The sequence below is a fragment of the Lepidochelys kempii genome, chromosome 8 (genome assembly GCF_965140265.1).
Source record: "Lepidochelys kempii isolate rLepKem1 chromosome 8, rLepKem1.hap2, whole genome shotgun sequence".
Lineage (NCBI taxonomy): Eukaryota > Metazoa > Chordata > Testudines > Cheloniidae > Lepidochelys > Lepidochelys kempii.
In genome coordinates, this window is record NC_133263.1 from 50622690 (window position 1) to 50641928 (window position 19239).

The following is a 19239-nucleotide window of genomic DNA, read 5'->3' on the forward strand; positions in this document are numbered from 1 at the left end:
TTAATTTTGTGTCTCTGAGCAAGAGTTTGGCCGGATCACTCTAGAATGGGGCGGGGGGGGAAGAGATTATTGGTGGATTCTTATTATCTGGACTGAACAAGAGTGAAAACAAGAGGTGCAGCATCCACCAGTGCCCATGTGAGGAGGTGATGATTTCCAGAAGGGAGGAGGGGACAAGGAGGAGGGAAGGAGGTGGAGTGATGCGCATCGGACATCAATCATCATCATCATTTTAAAATAAAGCAAACAAACAGGGCGAGGGGGAGAGCCAGACTTTCTAGATAAGTGCATCTGATGCGCTGCCCTCGTGTCTTTTCCTTCGCAGGAGCCCACAAGACCCCAAGAAGGGCGCAGATCTCTCAGGGACCGCAGAGCCAGACAGTGACTGGGCATCACCTGAAAAGAACGTGGACCGTCTACAGGAAGGGAAGAGCCCGCAAAAGCCAACCCGAGGAAGGAGCTGCAAACAGAGGACAAGCCCCGTTGATGGAAGTTAAGCACTAGCTTGCATTGCAGGCTTCCAACTCCTCTGTGGAGAGGGGGAGGCTATTGATCGTGATTGTAGGTGCCCCTCGGTCACCCTGAGGGTGATCCCAAGACCCACCCGAGGGGAGCGGGAAGAGAGAACAAGGAACGCCTTGCAAAGGGAAGGCGAGGGGAAAGGAGCAGAGACAGGCTGTGCCCGGAAAGATGCTGAAGGGAAGTTTGTGAAGTGAACCTGAGAAGGGATGCGCAAGCCGGAGAGCCATGTGAGAACATGACCAGACGCTCATTTGCTAGCAGCAGCTGTCCAACACACCAAACCTGAGCGGTGTGTCCTGAGCAGGCAGTGGAAAGGAGAGACCCAGGGAAAGGCAGAGAGCAGAGCAGGGACTCCAGGAGATCAGTGGGCAAGGGCAGAGAGCCACCTGGGCTTGGATCCCAACGGGGAGAGACGTTTCCCTGACCCCGCTGGGTGAAGCGCACTGCGCAGGAGATCAGGCGGCGCCACGTGTATTAATTAAAAGCCCGGGTATTTCTCTGCTTGCCCCGTCCACCTGCCCAGTTGGCTCAAGGTCCTGGGTGCGCAGGAGTATGCTGCTGGCAACACCCCTGCTCCTAGCGACCTGGGTGCTCAGCGCTGTTGACTCTGACCCAGCCTGGAGACACCCCCGGTCGCTGGCGCTGAAGAGGGACCAGAACCAGGGCTCCCTGGAGGGGGAACCATGCTGGCTAGGGACCAAGCTCCTGCGAGCCAGGGCCATCCCGCAGCACCACCCCCGTGCGCTCTACCCGGGCAGAGGCGCGCAAAGCCCGGGCGCACAGCTCCGCGGAGAGGGGGCGCGCAGCGTAGGCGCCCCAGAGTCTCTCAGCAGCACCGGGTCCACGGGCCAAGACGCCGCGGCGGGGAGTCCCGGGGAAGGCCCGGGCCTGGAGCGGCTCCGGTCCCGCAGGAGCGCGGAGCCCAGCAGCGTGGAGGACACGTGGGAAGAGCCCGATGACTTGCACCAGCGCGCACGCCCCAGGGCTAGGCCCCGCCAGCTCTCCCGGCGGCGCAGCGGCTCGGGCTGGGGAGGGCCAAGCTCTCCCCCTCCAGGCGGCCTCTCTGCCCTCTACTTCTCCGGGAGCCGGGAGCAGCTGCTGGTGCGGCCCGAGGTCCTGCCCGAGGTCCCCAGGGGCGAGTTCACCATCGAGGTCTGGGTGAAGCCGGAGGGAGGACAAAGCAACCCGGCCATCATAGCAGGTGAGGTGACCCTGTACCAGCGCAGCGCCCTGCTGGGGGAGTGGGCTGTGTGCCAGCCTGCGGCCGATGGCGGTCAAACCCCACAGAGTGCGCGAGGGAGAGCTGCCTGCTCAGCCTGCGCTCCCATATACCAATGGGGAAAGGTCTCTCCTGGAGCAGTGCTGCATGGGAGGCAAAGTGCCAGCCCCAGGCAGAGATGTGTAAAGCCAGGGATGGGCTAGAACTAGGCTCCCTTGGATCTGAAACCCCAGCACCGCAGGGAGAAGAGTGGGCCAGATGAATAGACTCCAATTTAGGTCCAACTGTAGAGTTGGGCCCAGAGTGGCATGGTTAATGAATCCATCTCTTCAAACCGGGTACCCCTGGGCTGCCCCTTGGTAACCTCTCCCCCAGCCACGAACTGGGCTTGTGCATCCAGAGCATGCAAGTGCTGGGCGGATTAAGATGTAGCAGGTGAAGAGGCATCCAACTGTGTGAGCCAAGCCATGCCAGTCATAAAACACAATCCTGACTGTCTGATCCAGAGCCAGCAGAACTTTCCAGCAGAATCCCTCAAAGCTCCTACCGCCTGATGCTAAAGGTGCAGAGTTTAGACTTAGTTCAAATTGGCACCTCTGGACCTGATTCCCCATTGCCCTGCAATTTGTGCAAAGCGGGTTTAGCTCACCTACCATTCTGATTCGGCAGCGCTTTACACCCATTTTGCACCAGTGTAAATGGCTACACAGGGTGCAGGGTTATGGGGAGGTGGCCCCAACCTTTTTCAGACTCCAAGATTTAGCTCCAGACAGCAACTCTGTGTGGTCTGGGAGTTTCCCTGGAGGGAGACCCCTGGGGAAATACATATCTGAGAATTGCTTAACCTGCTGCTGGCACCAGTACTGAATAGAAAACAGCATCTGGGACTGATCAGTGGAGGTATGTCCTTATGGGATAAACACCTGGCAGCTACTAGCTGGATGGTGTGTTACCTTGAAATGGGAAACAAGGTTATTAATCTTTCCCATCAAGGAGTCATTCGGAACATGTGGACCTGACATGCCCCTCAGGTATCTGAAGTCTGTCCCTAATCTCAAATGATTGGTCAACCCAAAAGGTTTGGTGTTCAGATTCAGTTCCAATAAGTGCCTAAAAGGTTGGATGCATCTCTAAACCTTGCAGGAACTATGCAGACCTCTTGGGTCTGCAACATTGGTTGAGAAATCTCAAGTCCCTCAGGAGATTTGGTGACTTCTCACTTCCAGTCAGTCTAGAAACACTGTGAGGCAAACCTTCCTCCTGGCATTCTGGAAATTCCAGACCTGAATGGGGGCTGAAAAGAGGAGGGGCACAGGGGAAATGGAAGGATAATGTTTGGGAAAATTAATCAAACTGGGTGGTTGTGTGTGGTGGTTTTTGTTTGTTTGTTTTTTTGAGCCTCTAAGCAGTTTTGGGTGAAGGTTGGGATCAATTCCTCTTGTAGCCAAACTGGTCCACTTGTCCCTATTAAGTTCAGACCAAGTTGACCTCTCTCCCATACTCATCTGGTCTTATAACTATCGTCATTACCGAAAAAATTACTGCCATTTAGGAACATCTGAAGAATAATATGTACGTGCAGGAAATGAACCTCACCTAATTTCCACCTCTCTGTGCTGCTATGTTCTGTCTGAGCTGTGGCAGGTAACAGCTTGACGGTGACACCTTGGGTTAATTGAACCCAGTCACTGGCCATTGCAGAGAGATCCCCCGAGTGAAATATTCATATGCTATCATTAGAGATGTATCTGAAACAACCTCTCCGTAGCCCCAAATACCACTCGGCTTTGGGGAAATTCAGACCGAAGTCTAGACCAGATTCAAACTATTAACTAGTTGCTATGTTTCCTTTCATCAGCTGGTTCTGGGTTAGGCGAAGCAAGGACAAGTGAAAAGATTCTTTGGGGGCATATCTTGAGCTCATAGGGTTCCTTTTAAAATCCCCACTGCATCCCGCTGCTATTCTGCAGGCTTGCGCGGGGGTGGGGGTTCCCATTCTTCCCAGTTGAGTTAGCCACTGCTGTTCTCCCACATTCCCAGCCTTACTTGGCAGGGCTCCCGTGTTTAGTTCCCTTCAGCAGAACATAGCAGTGAAGTTCCTCCTGGTTTTTGTCCAAGGAACCCCCTGGGAGATCTGGCTGCAGGGAATACATGCTTGCTGGCCACAGGGTGGCACTATTGCCATGCACAAAGGTAGCCAGACCAGTCTGGTTAGGACCACAGGAATCGTAAGGACAGGGCGAGCCCCCCAGCCTGCACCTGTTTAGAAATATATCTTCTCTCCGGGCCTTGCTCGCTGGCTAGAGAGAGGTGTTTTGGGAGGAAAGAGAGGAGAAGAGCTTTGCAGCGGGAGCATGGCTGATAAACTTTTAAGGAGTCTTTTTTCCACCAGCCATTAGTGAATTTAGTGCTGAGGAAAGATGCTGATCCACCCGCCCTGGAGACGACAAGGCCTTTATTTTGCAACAGAGCAAGTACAGCACAAGTGACAGCAGCTAGGCCAGGCTTCCCTCACCTCGCCCCAGCACCCTGTCTCTGTCCTGCTCTTGAGTGAGCCCTTCTAGCAGGGTAAGGGAGTTCAGTCTCCGTGGCGCGATGTATTCTGGGCCTCTCTGCTGAGGCTGCATTTGTACTATAGACACTTGTCCACTGTGAACTAGGCCACCAAATCTGTTCTTAGAGGCCACGAAACAGCTGTGAGATGGTGCTGGGCTTGGCTCAGGTGGATCAGGAGATCAGAACTTGGAATGAAAACATGAGAGCTGGCTCTGTATGGCAGATTGGTGAGGAGAGGCTCACAGACCTGCTTAGAGAAGGAGCCACCCTTTGAGGTCAGGGGGGTGCTGTGGGTGGGGTTTAATATTAGATAGGCCGGTCAAGATTTGTGTCTCGCTTGGTATACGCCAAAGGTGGGAACGGCGGCAAAAGAGTTTACAGGTTGAGGGCGTTCAGTTATGGGTGTGTAGAAGACTTTTCTGCTTCTTCTCTTCCTGTTTGATCTTGTGTGTGTTCATCCCCTCCCTGCAGCCCACTGTGAGCGTTTATGGATGGTCTCCCTCATCTGCCCTAACGCTCTTCTGTAACCTCATCTTAGCTCAGAAGACTTCCCTCCTCCAACGGAAACTCCACTTAGCCTCAAGGGAAAGTAGCTGGAATGTCTTTTTTTCCACTAGGCTGGCAAGCGCTTGCCATAGCAGCAGGAGCTCCCTGGGACACCGAAGCGGCAGCTGCGTCTTTGCTGCGGTAGCAGCCTCAGGTGCTGGGTGAGAGGCGAGGAGGAGAAAAGAGACGAGCAGCACAAAAGGAAACAGAAACATGGTGTTAATTGTGCTGCCCGCTGGCCCTCTGAGGGGTTCCATGCCCTCCCCACTCTGTTCGCAGATACACCAGCCGGGCAGCTGTTTGGCTCTGGCTCTCTGGCCTGCAGCTGTTGGGTTTAGCCTGCCCGGCTAGCCAGATTTTCAAGAGGCTGGGAGATAGAGAGGGAGAACTGTCCATGATGACTGGCACCGACGTTAGTCACTAGCTCCAAGGTTCTAGGGCTTGAGTCAGCCGAACGCTACTCTCCCTTTCCACCCCAGCTCTGAGCCACTGCCTGATTGGCTCCCTCTGTCCACAGCTGGGAGCTCTGACTGCATGTGGGAGGAGCAGTTTCCTGGGCACAGGTGGCATGGCCTGTGCTTTCATGCATGTTGAGCTTACGCCAGTTCTTGGTCTCTTCAGTGTTTCCTCCCCACCCCCATCAGTGCAGGAGCCTGAGGACAGGACTGTCATAGTGTCCCAGGGTGCCTGTGGTGTTGTCAGGGGTTCTCCCTACCCGAAGATGTTATAGGCGGTAGTGGAGGAAGATAACAGAACTGGATCCCTCACATTGTCTTTGTTACCTGCTAAGTGAGGTCACCCGGGCTTAGTCATCCTAGGCCTGAGCCTCCCTGTAGCTTGTCTTTCTGGCATCTCCACACCCTCAGAACTCTCCCCTCTCAGCTGATTCTGCTGCACCAGGGATTGTTCCTTTGTCAGCGTGTCCTGGGCTTTGGCTTCCCTGTGATTCTCCCCATGCATCCCGCCAGCATGGCCCACCTGGGCTGAGTCATTACTCCATTGCTACCCCTCTCGCTTTGCTACCTGTCTGTGTTAGGGAGTAGCAGGCTGTGCCTCTTCATGGCCCAGGGGATTGGTTTCCCATGACCTGTGTGTTTTCTCAACTCCTCCCCTTCTCCTGCAGAAGGCATCACAGTGCGGTGGACAGGGCACCACTGTGTGTCTTAAGGAACATCATTTGCCCTTTATGTGCCTCAGTTTCCCCATCTGTAAAAGGGGACTAATAAGGCTCAGCTCCCTTATAAAGCATGCGGAGATCCAGAGATGAATGGCTATTATTTGTATTATTACTTGATTTCCTTTTCCTTTTCCTTTTCTTTTTCTTTTCTCTCACCCCTCAGTCTCACCACTCCTTTGGCTTCTATCCACATTCTCCTTCACCCACCTCTTCCACCTCACCCTCATTCTGCTTCCATGACACACTTCAAGACTCTTCTGTGGCCCCCTTCAAACTTCTCTCCCTCTTTCCACCTTCTAATCCCCCCTCTGCCCACTCCCTTCCACCTTGCGGCTCCCTGCTAAAGTTGCTCTACTCTCCTATGTCTTTGTTCCATGCTGACACCACTCACTCATGGCTGGGGTGGGGAGGGAGCACTTTCTGGACCCCTGAGAGGGGCTTGCCCAAATCAGTGCTCACTGCCAGCAAAGATGTGTGGAAGGTCCACCCACTATCACTTGCTGTTCTGATCTGGTTTCTTTCATGAGGTGTCACTCAACATCCTGCGTATTGACTCTTCACTGTCCTGTCCTCATGAACACTTCTCCCAACCACCCTTCCTCTGCTCAGATATTTGCTACATTCTAACTTTTGCAGCTGGAAAAGATTCCACCATTGCATTTGAATTCTGGTCGCTCATCTTCCCTGATCCACCTGAAACCCAGCATGCCTGCCAGCTCTCCCTGCCTTACCCAGCCCTCGGTGCTCCCTAACTAACATCCCATCTACATCCACCTTTCATTAGCAAGTGCTATTCTCTGCCCTTCGAGGCATTCAGGCTTTTCTCCAATCCAGAGTACCTTTCTCTAAGAGTTGAAGATGCCTTGTTCCTTGCATCTGAGCATGGATCCTGCTCTCTCCCCATTGCTGCTCTTGAGGCTATTGATTATTCTCTCCCTCTTTTGCAGCATCCCCAGCACTCTGCTCTCTTGGCTGGGCTCTATTTTCCTGCCTTCCCAGGGCGTTACTACTTCACCTCATCCCTTCCATTGTGGAATGGCCCAATACACATGCCTTGTCCTTGTTCCTGTCTCCTCTGGGACACATGTCTAGCATTAGCCCGGGTTATCAGTTATGTGAATAGCAGCTTCTGTTCTCTGTTCCCCTTTTCTCCCCTCTCTTCTTGTCTTAGTTACATCACAACAGGCAGCTGCTGTGGATTATTTTCTAAGCTGTAATTCTCCATGTCATCGCCTCCAAAACTTGGGTCAGAATTCCTCTTTAACTTGGCCCTGCCTTTGCTGAAATCTTTGAAGGTCAGGTGCAAGGGCAGAGCTGCTGGCCTGGATTATCAAGAGGTATTATAGGTCGGGATTGAAGTGCAGTGGTGCCGTGCCTGGTCTTAGCATGGCAGCGGGTGACCTGTACATGCAAGGAACATCCATGCTGATATCCTATATGAGAGGTATTAGCAGCCTTTGGCATAGCTGACCACAAGGCTGGATTGTTTATAAGATCTGGCAGGAATTAGTGGAGTCATCTTAACCTGGTTCTGCTTGTTTTCCTTGGACATATTCCAAAGGGTCAGGATGAGTGGCTACTCCTCCTCTTCCACATCTTTTTGCACAGGCCTCTCTGAAATAGAGAAGACCACAGAACGCCCAGCTACGACTTCCCCAGGGAACATAAGCAAGAGGAAAACCATGACGGCTGTGGAGGGATAGAAAGTCTGAGCTTTCCAGATCACTGTTGCTCCTTCGTTTGTGTACATAATGTCTAGATACCATGGTGATGGCCAGGTTGGACATGCAATAGGCAGAAAGACAGGACTGGAATGGCAGAGGGTGCTGTGAACTTGAGACACATTGGTCTGTGTGTATAGAGGAGCTTGTACCATTTTGGTTGTAAGTAAGTCTCAGGCCAGGTCTACAAACCAGTTTAGTTGAGCCAATGCACCCTTGCATGTGGACCCTCTTAAATCAGTTTAAACCTGGCTTGTATTGATTTGGCCTGCACTTGCAAATTACAGGTAATTGACAGGCGAAAGGGAAATTGATTCAAGCCAGATTTAAGGCAATATAAGGGTGTCAGCACAGGTTTATGCCAGTTTAACTAAGGGCTTGTCTACACACAAACCACTACAGCGGCACCACTGCAGCTGTGTCACTGTAGCGCTTCAGTGAAGATGCTACCTCCCGTTGGTGTAGGTAATCCATCCCCCTGAGAGGCCACAGCTAGGCTGATGGGAGAATTCTCCTGTTGACCTAGCGCTGTCTACACCTGGGGTTAGATTGGTTTAACTGAGTTGCTCAGGGAGTAATACTGACCTAGTTTCCTAGTATAGACCAGGCCTTGATCTGTTTCTAAACTGATTTCAATTAATCCAGGGCAACGTCTGTGTGTAGACAAGACCTTAGCAAAAAGGGAGCCATTCTGTAGTACAGGAGCAGAGAGAGATGCATTGAGGCAGGAGATTGAGAAGAGGGGGCTCTGAAAGTGCCCCAGGTGTAGACAGAGGGCAGACTCAGGAGCAGTATTGGAGCGCAGGACATCTTGGAGTTGTGAGCAAGAGGAAAGGGTATGCGTGTGAGAGGCATGTGTATAACGCACTGCAGGTACACTTAGCAGTGTCTGACATCTCTGCGTGGGAGCCACCACATCTGGCAATGATGTGTCTCAGTGGTGAACGGGAGGGCAAGGGGTTCTGAGAGGCAGAGAGAGGAGTGGTGTTGAAGAGTTATCATGAACTCTCCCTTCAAGGCGGGATCCCCAGACAGGGGTTGGAGGGCTCAGTTGCTTTTCTGTTTGCTGGTTTTTCTAGATGGTTTGAATTCCATTTTGCTGCTGTGAGCTGTTGGGCTTAGGTGAGGGCCAAGATTTTAAAAAGGGAGCCATGATTCTGGGTGCCTCAGATTTCATGCGCCCAATTAGAGACCCTTGAAAAGGGGTCTGGGGCAGAGCATCCACTCTCTTAAAAGATATTTCAAACTGGCCACCCAAATGTTGATGCCCTCCAAGACCCCAGTCACTTTGGAAAATCTCGGTCAAACTTGTCTACATGAGAAAGTGGTGCTGGCTTAATTTGAAGATGTGATTTAAAAAAAAAAAGATTTAGTTAAATTGGTGCAAAAGGGCTGTGTGGACACACTGATGTCAGCATAAACCAGGCTAATTACAGTTTAGCTCAAGTCAGTTAACACTGTCATACTCCAGTGATGGACAGCAGTATGAAACCCTAAATTAGACAGACTAGGAGTTGGTTTAAGCCAAACTGACTTTGGCTTGCTTTATACAGAACTGAATGTGTCCACACAGGGCTTTGTACCACTTCGGCTAAATCTCTTTAAACACTGATTGATGGCCCTGTCTGCAGGAGAAAGTTGCATCCGTTTAACTTAAGCTGGTTTTGAAACACAAAGGGTAATGTTTTCAAAATGCCAAAGAGCCAGCTATTTGAAGGTATTTAGGCTCCTAGCTGGATTTTTCCAGGCATTTATTGATTTCAGTGACTGTTAGGAGCCTACTGGCTTTTAAAAATGTCATTAGGCACGTACATACCTTTTAAAGATCTGGCCCTGAGTGACTTAGGGTTAGGTTGGTTTAAGGCCCATTTCCAGAAGTGACATACATCCTTAGGAGGCTGTTTCAATGACAGCCAATGGGATTTAGCTGCCTCGGTCACTTAGGCACTTTTGAAAATTGCCCCTCTCCCCCAAATGCATGTAAGGGTAGGTGCAAAGAGACCTGAGGCCAAACCCACCACTAGTGCAAACCCACTGAAAATTAATTATACCTGAGAAAAATATAGGAGACTTGGAGACTCACCTGCCCTTCCCGGCTAGCTGTCCTCTAGCTGGGCTGAGGTGCATTGCTGCGGCATACAGGTGGCTTGCATCACACCTGTCTGTGCTGTACCAGGTCTGGGGAGGGGGAATGAGTCCTTCCTTTCCCTCTCTGACCCTTGCCCACCCATGCTGAGTGCATGACTGAGAAGAAAACTAGAGCGTGAAGCAAAGCTGTAAATCTGTCTTGAAGCTGTGAGGGAAACAATTCCTGGAGGAGTCTATTTTGCTTGGGGTTGCCGTGTTCTAATTCTTAAAAGCTTTGGCCTGCAGATAAAAAGCTTAGCATCTAATCCCATCCCAGAGGAACACTGTTCGGAGAGCTGCTCAAAAACACCTCGCTTGCTTCAGACTCGCGCTCTCGCCTCTCATACTTTCTCCTTCCCTCCCTTCTCCCCGTTCCCTCTCTTTCTCCCTTTGCTTACTCTCTGTTCTGTTCTCCCATCAGTCTCTCCCCTCCCCTAGCTGTCCCTCCACCTGCTAATTGCTTCTGCAGACAGCAGTGGCACCCGGCAGAGCACCCGGCGGCCTGTTCTCTTGACTCAGATCAGGTTAATTTATGCTTGTGTTTTCAATCTGGCCAAGATTCCCCTTCCCTGCCCCTTCCCCCAACAGAAAAACAGATGACATGTGTTTTGAGTTATTGCTTCTGGTGTTGCTCTCCTGACTGCGCCGCTGCTTTAGATACCTCCTCCCTCCCCCGAGAGACAGCAATGCTTTCGGAGTCGGCTGAGGGCTTGGGAACATGGGCGGCCTGTGAACCGCATGTTTGAGGAGGCTAGACCCCGGCTTTGCCCCTTCTGCCAGAGGCCCCACCCTTCTGCCCCCCTTCCCTGCCGGAGCCCTGTGCTCCCCACCGTGGCCGGAGGAGCCCAGCCCCAGCCACCCCAAGTCCCAGCCTGCCAGCCCATCCACCCTAGCTCCAGCCCCAGCCCTCGCCAGCTTTGGGGGAGAGGTTGAGCAAGGGCAGGAAGAGGAGCAGCGTGGGCAGGGCCTCAGAGCGGAGCATGGGTGGGGCCACGCCTGGCTATTTGGGGTGGCTTAGCCTCCCTTGGCCTATGACGCCCAACGCCTGGGAAGCGCCAGAGGATTCCACTGGTGGAAGGTTCTCTAGCGGACATGGTGGCGTGGGTTCCTGCAGCGTGTCTTGCCAGTGGCAGCTATGAATTTCAAGGAAATGCAAAGCGTGCTTAGGCCATTGCTTTAGTGTACCAGCTAGGCAGTGTCTCCCGGGAAGCACCCGCCAGGCCCAGCTGTGGTGAGCAGGGCCCACAGTGCTCTGTCAACAAAAGTTCTGACTCTAGTGGCAGCAGCTCTGTGACGGGGCCAGGTGTGGGTGCTTGTACTCATTCAGGGCCTCGTATCGAGGAAGCGTAGTGCATGGCCCTTGGAAGCACTCTCCAAGGGCATGTGTCATGCATGGGTGGTTGGGGAGTGGGGAGAGCATGTGTAGGCCTTGAGAAAGGGCCTGCATTAGCCATGAGCTCACCCGCCCTCTGCGAGATGTGTGGGTTGTGCGGGCAGTTGGGCAGGAGGGGGAGAAATCTCCAGGAGGACGCTGTGGAATGGCTGCAGCCTTGGGACAGGGCACCAGGACATGGAGCCCTCTGGTTCCCATAGCAGGCCCCAGAGCATCCTTTAGCTCAGCAGCAGAGTGAGGGTTTAAGAGGTTCTGCCAGGTTCCACAAGACCCTCCTCCCCCTCTCTCTGAACCTGTGGGGCACAGCAGCAGGAGTCCCAGCTCTCCTGTCACTTGGCCGGGCTGCTTTCCCATCACAGTCTCTCCTGTCCCTCGCTTTATGTTTTATGAGTCCCTTCTCTGCTCTCTCCTTCTGCCCCCTGCAGGTGTGTTTGACAATTGCTCCCACGTGGCCAGCGACAAGGGCTGGGCGCTGGGCATTCGCACGCTGCAGCACCCAGGGAAGAAGGATGCCCGCTTCTTCTTCTCGCTCAGGACAGACCGGATGAGGAGAGCCACCGTGGTGTCTGGCTACCGCCGCTATCAGCTCAACACCTGGACTCACGTGGCCGCCACGTATGACGGGCAGTGGATGACGCTCTACCTGGACGGGGTGCGGGTCAGCAACAGCAATTGGCAGGCCGGCGCCCTGCATAGTCCCTTCATGGCCTCCTGCCGCAGCTTGATTCTGGGAGGGGACAGCTCCGAGGACGGGCACAACTTCCGCGGGCACCTGGCGTCACTGGCGCTCTGGAGCGTGGCTCTGCCCCAGGCCAGGCTGCAGCGTGGCTTCTTACAGAAGAGCGAGAGTGGGGAGGCTGCCATGGTGCTTGGGGCCGGCTTCGCCCACCTGGAGGAGCAGTGGGTGGCCTTCAAGGACGGGGGTTACCCGCTGCTCGAGTTCCTCCATGCGCCAGAGCCTGAGCTGCTGTCTCCACCGGCGCCCCCGGCCTGCGGGCAAACAGCCTGCGACAACGTGGAGCTGATCTCCCGCTACAACGGGCACTGGCCACTGCGCAGCGAGAAGGTGGTGCGGTATCGGGTGGTCAACGTCCACGACGACCAGGGGCTCCACCCCACTGTCAGCCGGGAGCAGATGGCACGCCAGCACCAGGCCCTGAGCGAGGCCTTCGCCCGCTACAACATCAGCTGGCAGCTGAGCCTGCACGAGGTGCACAACTCCTCCCTGCGCCACCGCACCATCCTGGTCAACTGCGAGCCCAGCAAGATTGGCAACGACCACTGCGACCCTGAGTGTGAGCACCCGTTGACTGGCTACGATGGGGGCGACTGCCGCCTGCAGGGGCGCTGCTACTCCTGGAAGAGACGGGACGGTGTCTGCCACATGGAGTGCAACAACATGCTGGACGACTTCGACGATGGGGACTGCTGCGACCCCGAGGTAGCTGACGTCCGGAGGACCTGCTTCGACCCAGACTCACCCCAACGGTAGGCAAGGGCATGGGGAGGCTCAGGGGCAGTGTAGGCTCCCACACAGCTCTACCAGGGCACCTGTGTGCACGCAAGGCAATACCTCTGCTAGTCCAGTGCTAGGCTCCGCATACACACGGCTCTGCTAGCACACCTCTGTCCAGACTGCCAATACCCCCTGCTGTTCCATTCTCATGTCCACATCTTCTAGTGCACCTGAGCCGTGACCTGTTGCTCCACCATTGCAGTCCTGACACAACCCCTTCTTCCACACACTTCTCCAGAGCCAGTGCTTGCGCATGGGGGGCCTTAGCAGGAGTATCCGCGCCCCCCACAATACTAAAACAGCAAATAATCAAAAGCAAATAGGGAGCCCCCTTGCGCTACTCAAGGCCCTAAGCAATCACTTAGTCTGCTTATGTCTAGCGCCAGCTTTACATCTCTCTCTCAGCATACTTTAGCCCTTATCTGTAGCCCCTGCTATTCCAGTCCTGGGCCTGTTCTGAGGGGCTCCTGCCATTTTCCAAATTCACAGTGGCTGTTCTTTTGGTGGACAGACATCCAATAGGAACTAGGAAATTCATTTCATTTTTACATAACTAGGATCTGAGACCAGGTGAGCAGAGACGAAACAAAGTTAGCATCAGGCTATAGAACTCATCTGGTTTAAAAATCTCTGAATCAGATTCACCAGTGCCTTCCAGCTATTCGGTGTCGCTGCAGTTGAGCCAAGTTCGTTGCTGCTTTGCCATGTCAGGGTGGTACCAAGAAGCCAGAGCGCACCAGTGAATCTGTCTGTTTGTGTCTGTGCGAGTAATTGTGGGATTACAGAGAGCTGGGGTGTGTACTGCAAACACTTCTCCATCAGTACCCTTTCAATGTTGTTAAAAAACCCACACATTCAATAAGCGGAACTATCTCAGTGCAAGATACAAACAAAAATAAAAGATGTGGGGGGAGGGGGATGGGATGCATAAAAAGAAGGAGCTGCAACTCGTCAGAGCTCTGCAGAAAAGCTGGGAATCACAAGAATAAATTCAATAATCTGGAAACAGCTGGAGAGATCCCCCTGGAATGCCCTCTCCCATGCTGTAGGGAAGAGAGAGCCCACCTCCTGTGAATCTCAAGGGGCTTCTAAGGGCAGGTTTCCCACCTGCAAACTGTACAAGGTGCCAGATTTCTTGGCTCAGCCCTAGTGCACCTCTAGCACCATTGTAACCCTGCCTGCAATGACTCAAGAGAGTGGGTATCAACCTCAGGGCAGATGGTTCGGGACCAGGGCACAAACCCCTAATTCAGAAATAATTCAGAAAATAAGAGACACTTCTATAATAATCAATCTCTGTATGACCTTTAGGGCTAAGTACTGGGGATCTCTTGCTTATACCTAGTAAACTTGCCCCTCAGAGTCCAAGCAGCATAGGGATCCTCAATTCCTTCTGTTTGCGGGTTTTATCCCCCTCCTGCCACACGCACTGAGGTGCAATCTCAGCTGAAGGGAGGAATCCATTTGCATGACTTGTCTTCGTGGGGCGAAGGGCAGAACAACCAATGTCTTTTGTCCTTTTTAACCTCCCCCAATAGTCCATCTGGTGTCGATGGACCTTTCCTGTTGGACAGGATGGAGCACTTTCTATTGGAGACCAGCAGCTCATGCTACTTAATGTCTTGCTCCTGTCCAGGGGTTTACACAATACAACCGCTCCAATTTAACCTTACGGTTATGGGATACAGAGGTTATACGGGTGATTAATGCAGGTGGCAACGCCCCAGCATCCAATCAAGTCTAAACATTAAACACATTCTTATAATTCCAATACCCATTTTAACACCACCAACACACAGGTGAGCCAGACTGATCCCAGCTATGCATTTGTCAGTGTTTAGTGGAGACCTGGAGACTTCGGCATGCACTGGCACCTGGTTTTGCCAGCGTCACACCCACCTTGCCTCCGGAAGGAGTCATGCAGACCACCCCCTGCATTTTCATCAGCAGAATGGGGTTTGCTCCCTCTTGTGGAAAAGGCTGTGGGGCCCACCCCCAAGCCATGCACATCCCCAGGGATCCACACAGATCCTGGGTACCCATGAGGCCAGGGCTGTCCATGCAGATGTCCCAGGGCCCCATTGCAGCTCTGTGCTCGTGGCAGCCCTCCCCCACCTCTTCCTGGCAGCCCGGCTGTTAAGTTCACCACCATCAATCACACTGTACGAGGTGTCTCTTTCCAGCTGTCTCCGCGGGGCATTCGGTGCTGTGCCAGTGAGGGAGCAGTTGCCATTAATCATTACTGCGGGTTTCATTATTAATTGTTTGCCCTGAGCCAGCAGTGTGCCGAGCATGGTCTGCATTCCCAGAAAGGGGGGTGGGGGGCTCCTGGCCCTAAGACACCGCACAGCCCTAGGCTGCATCACCTTCCCCAGGGCCAGGAGAAGCTGGAGTGAAGAAAAAATGAGCATTATCCCAGGAGCCAGCTCACCCAGCCTTGCCCTCTAGACATGCCCTGCACCACTAAAGGGAGCTGTTGGGTCAGGGGGAGGCAGCTGAGCAGGAACGAGGGAGAACCATGCACAGTGCTAAGGGGCATGGTCCCCCTTTGGCCAAGCGGGCAGGGCAGCAATCCCTACCCCTCTCATGCTGCACGTGCATCACAGGATCTGCGTACAAGAGGGAGCAAACCCCATTCTGCTGATGAAAACCGGGGTGGGGATGGGTCTCCATAGCTCCTCCTGACCCCTGGACTCATGCTGAGTAGTTCCGTCCTCTGGTGAGGAGCCCTGCTGTCTTTTGTGATGACTGTTCCCACAGTGAGGAACTACCCAGTGTAAGTCAGCATATCGGAATCCATCCCCTAGTGAAGATCTCCACGGCAGGATAGCTCAAGGTTCAGATCAGAGCCAAATGCTGGCAGAGTTCTCAAAGGCATGTTTTTGCCCTGAGTTCAGCTCCCAACCAGGCTGGTGTGAGAGGAGTTAAAATTAAAAAGAAGAAGAATAAGAAGGAAAAGTAGCGTTTCTGCTCTGTCTGTGTACGGCAGAACCCAGAGGGTTTGCTTAAATCTGACCTGTGGGCACATTCTGGGCCTAGCAGATCTCAGCGTGAACGGGGAAGCTTGAAGGGAGTCAGTAGCATCTTCAAACAGGGGTGTGGAGTGGGACCCATAATTCAACCTCCACTCCAGGAGTGTGGGAGGGGAGAGAGAGAGCCTGCCCCATTTCAGTACGTTGTGGGCCTGGTTCTCACTGCCCTGCCATTGCTGTTGTCAATCACAGTTGTGCAAAATAGACTTAAAATGCTACCACCATCCACACAGCACACCGCCTCTGCACGGGGTCATTGACTTTGCAAGAGGTGAGACGGTGGAGAACGCGGCCCTCCATCCTTGTATTGATACGACCTATGTTTGCAAAAGTGCCCAGTGGTTTGGGGGGTGGCTATGCTTCTTGAGGCCTGGCTGGAGACACCTGAAAGGGGATATGAATTATCTGCTCTCTGCAAATCAGGCCCCCTTTGGGTATCCTAGTTTGGGCACCCAACTCATCAAGTCGCTTTTGAACCTAATTGTATCCATACGGATACTGGCACAGATGGCATCACTGGGGTCGGAGACAAGCCTGCTCATTCCAGACCAACCCCTGTGCACAGAGAGCACTAGGATTCCCTGCTAGAGGAAGGGCACTACCCACTCCCTCCCAAGAGACAGGCAGATGGTGCCGCTGTTGGAGATAGATGTGGCGTTAAGAATCCATGCAGCCTATGCCGCTGGGTGGGTGAAGGGAGGAGACAGGCACTCACACAGATCTCCTTGAGTCAACAAACAAAACCAGAGCAAAAGCAGCCTGCTTCCTTCCCAAGGTCTCTGTCAGCTGGGAGCTGAGCCCAGGGTAGTCCGGGGCCCAGAAGGGGCATGGGCTGCCCGGTTTCATTCCAGCCACCAGGCCTATGCCAAAGGTGCCTGTTGGATTGCAATTGTGAGGACATGGCATGCTTTCTTTAGTGCTTTCTTTCTTCACATCGGAGCGAACCTCCTCCTCTCTCTCTGCCTCGGCCTGGCTGGCTTTCTGTTGCATGGGGCGTTCACTGTGATGCTCCTGCGGGAGGGATGTAGCAGGTCTCAGTGGCTCTGGAGGGAGGAATCTATGTAAGCAAGTGGAACACAGTGAGTGGAAGTTGCCCGTGGCCAAGGCAAGTAGGTGAAGTAGCAGAACCTGGTGGGAAAAGGTGCAACATGGACTTCTAAGGATCTGCGACTCATCTCCCCACCAGGGGCTGGAGAGCCTGAGGCTGAGCCAGCACTGATTACGTGCTAAGCCTCACTGGGGAGGTTTTTGGTCAGCAAAGCTAGGGAAGCCGAGGAAACAGAAAACTGTACAGAGCTGGAATTGACACAGGACTATGTGTTTGTCTGGAATTGAGGAAGGTTTGCGTTTGGTGAGTTTTGATTTGACACCCTCAGGAGAAGGAGGAATGAAGGTGACTGGAACTCACGTGAGTTTTAAATGGGCCCTGCTGAGTGGGAGAAAGAGGTGGCCTGAGGTGTACAGGAAGGAGAGAGGGAAGTAGAAGTGGGAGAGGACAGGCAGCGAAGGGCTGATGGGCGTGAGATGAGTGAGGGGAAGAGAGACCAGACACTGCTGGCCTTCGGTTTTCCTTCCTATGCTCCTTGAGCATTTTTTGCACTTATTTGCACGGGCTGAGGAAATACTAGGGGAAGATGGAAGAGCCGTCTGTCAAATGGTCACTCTCCCACCCTGGCTACTGTCTGAGTAATACAGCTGGAATTGTGTTAGAGCTCCCTGTCATGAGATGTTCCTCCTGCCACTGCAATCACCCAGGTGCCAATAATATTCACTGTGCCACGTCTCTAGGTCTTAACATTTTTCCAAGTGCTTTCCAAGCTCTAATCCATTTGTGTGAGGCTGTGGCCACTTGGGGTCACCGAAAATCCCCAGGCATTTTTCCCAAGAGCAGGGAAGATAAATCTCATTTCCCAGTTAAATGCCAATGTGGACAATAATGCTGCCAACCGAAATTCCTTTCACAGTTTCACATGGTTCACTTCCTGTTCTTGGCTGCCGTGTAGCATTGCCGTGTGCTGTCCAACAGTGTTCTATCCCCAGAGGTGGCTGCATTTTACTGGGTGTAAGGGGTGGTGGTGAATTGATTCTTGTTATTTATGCATCATTAATTAAGTGCTTCGAGTCTTTAAGGAGAAAGGGTCTAATGAAATAAGAGAGGCCACATTTTTTGCTGGTATAAATTGGTGCAGTTCCACTGGTGCTTGCCCATTGACTTCAATGTGGACAACAAAATGGCAGATGAAATTCAGTGTCGATAAGTGCAAAATCATGCACATTAGAAAAAATAATCCAAACTATACATACAAAATGATGGCGTCTAAGTTAGTTTTACCACTCAAGAAAGAGATCCTGGAGTCACTGTGGATAGTTCTCTAAAAATATCTGCTCAATTATCTGCAGCGGCAGTCAAAAAAGCTAACAGAATGTTGGGAGTCATTAGGAAAGGGATAGTTGATAAGACAGAAAATATCATAATACCACTATATAAATCCATGGTATGCCCACACCTTGAATACTGCATGAAGTTCTGGTGGCCCCATCTCAAAAAAGATATACTGGAATTGGAAAAGTACAGAGAAGGATGTGACAGGGTGCATAAACGCCTCACTGGACAGGAGGAGAATAAGGAGCAGCTCTGGACTAAGGAGACTCCGCCCCTCTGCCCTTGCTGAGCATGCTTGGGTTGGAGGTGGGTTTTAAAGCCAGTCAGGCAGCTCAGTTGGGGGTTGGCAAGCCGGGGAGGATGACGTTCCCTAGGAGCTCCAGGAGAGGACCGGAGCTGAACCTGCTCCGATCCTGGGAGCAGAGGAGTGACAGCACCCAGCGACTGAGACTGGGGCTGGAAGCACAGAAGGCAACGTTCCCCAGGGAAGGACGGTGACCAGATGGGGTGCAGACTGAGGTAGGAAGTGACCCATGGAAGCTGACTTGAGGCTGACACCAGACAGAGTTGGGTGAGCAACCGAAGCAGCCTCCCAGGGCCCTGGGTTGGAACTTGGTGGAGTGGGAGGGCCTGGGTTCCCCTCTCCCTCCCTGCACCACATCCACTAGGTAGATGGTTTTGCTGCCCTGCAAACTGTAGCCACTGGGTGGATTTTCCCCCTTCCCTCCCCACAGACTGCACCCATTGGGGTGACTGCTGCTGTAGGTGCTAACCATTAGGCAGGATTCCCTGCTCCCCAATCACAAAGGGTAATAAAAATGATTAGGGGTATGGAACAGCTTCCATATGGAGGAGAGATTAAAAAGTCTGGGGCTGTTCATCTTAGATAACATCTGACGCAGGAGGGATATATTACAGAGGTCTATAAATTCATGAGTAATATGGAGAAAGCAAATTGGGAAGTGTTATTTACCCCTTCACATAACACAAGAACCAGGGTCATCCATGAAATTAATCAGCAATAGGTTTACAACAAACACACAGTCA

At 52.8% G+C, this 19239-nt stretch overlaps 1 protein-coding gene across 1 annotated transcript in view; it reads left to right on the plus strand.

The window, feature by feature from the left end:
• The first annotated feature begins 1074 nt into the window (after positions 1-1074).
• Positions 1075-19239, plus strand: part of PAPPA2 (pappalysin 2) — a 170973-nt gene continuing 152808 nt past the window's right edge. The window contains exons 1-2 of the mRNA XM_073358102.1: positions 1075-1723; positions 11687-12749. Coding sequence (XP_073214203.1) covers positions 1075-1723; positions 11687-12749 — 1712 coding nt within the window. The remainder of the gene's footprint in view (positions 1724-11686; positions 12750-19239) is intronic.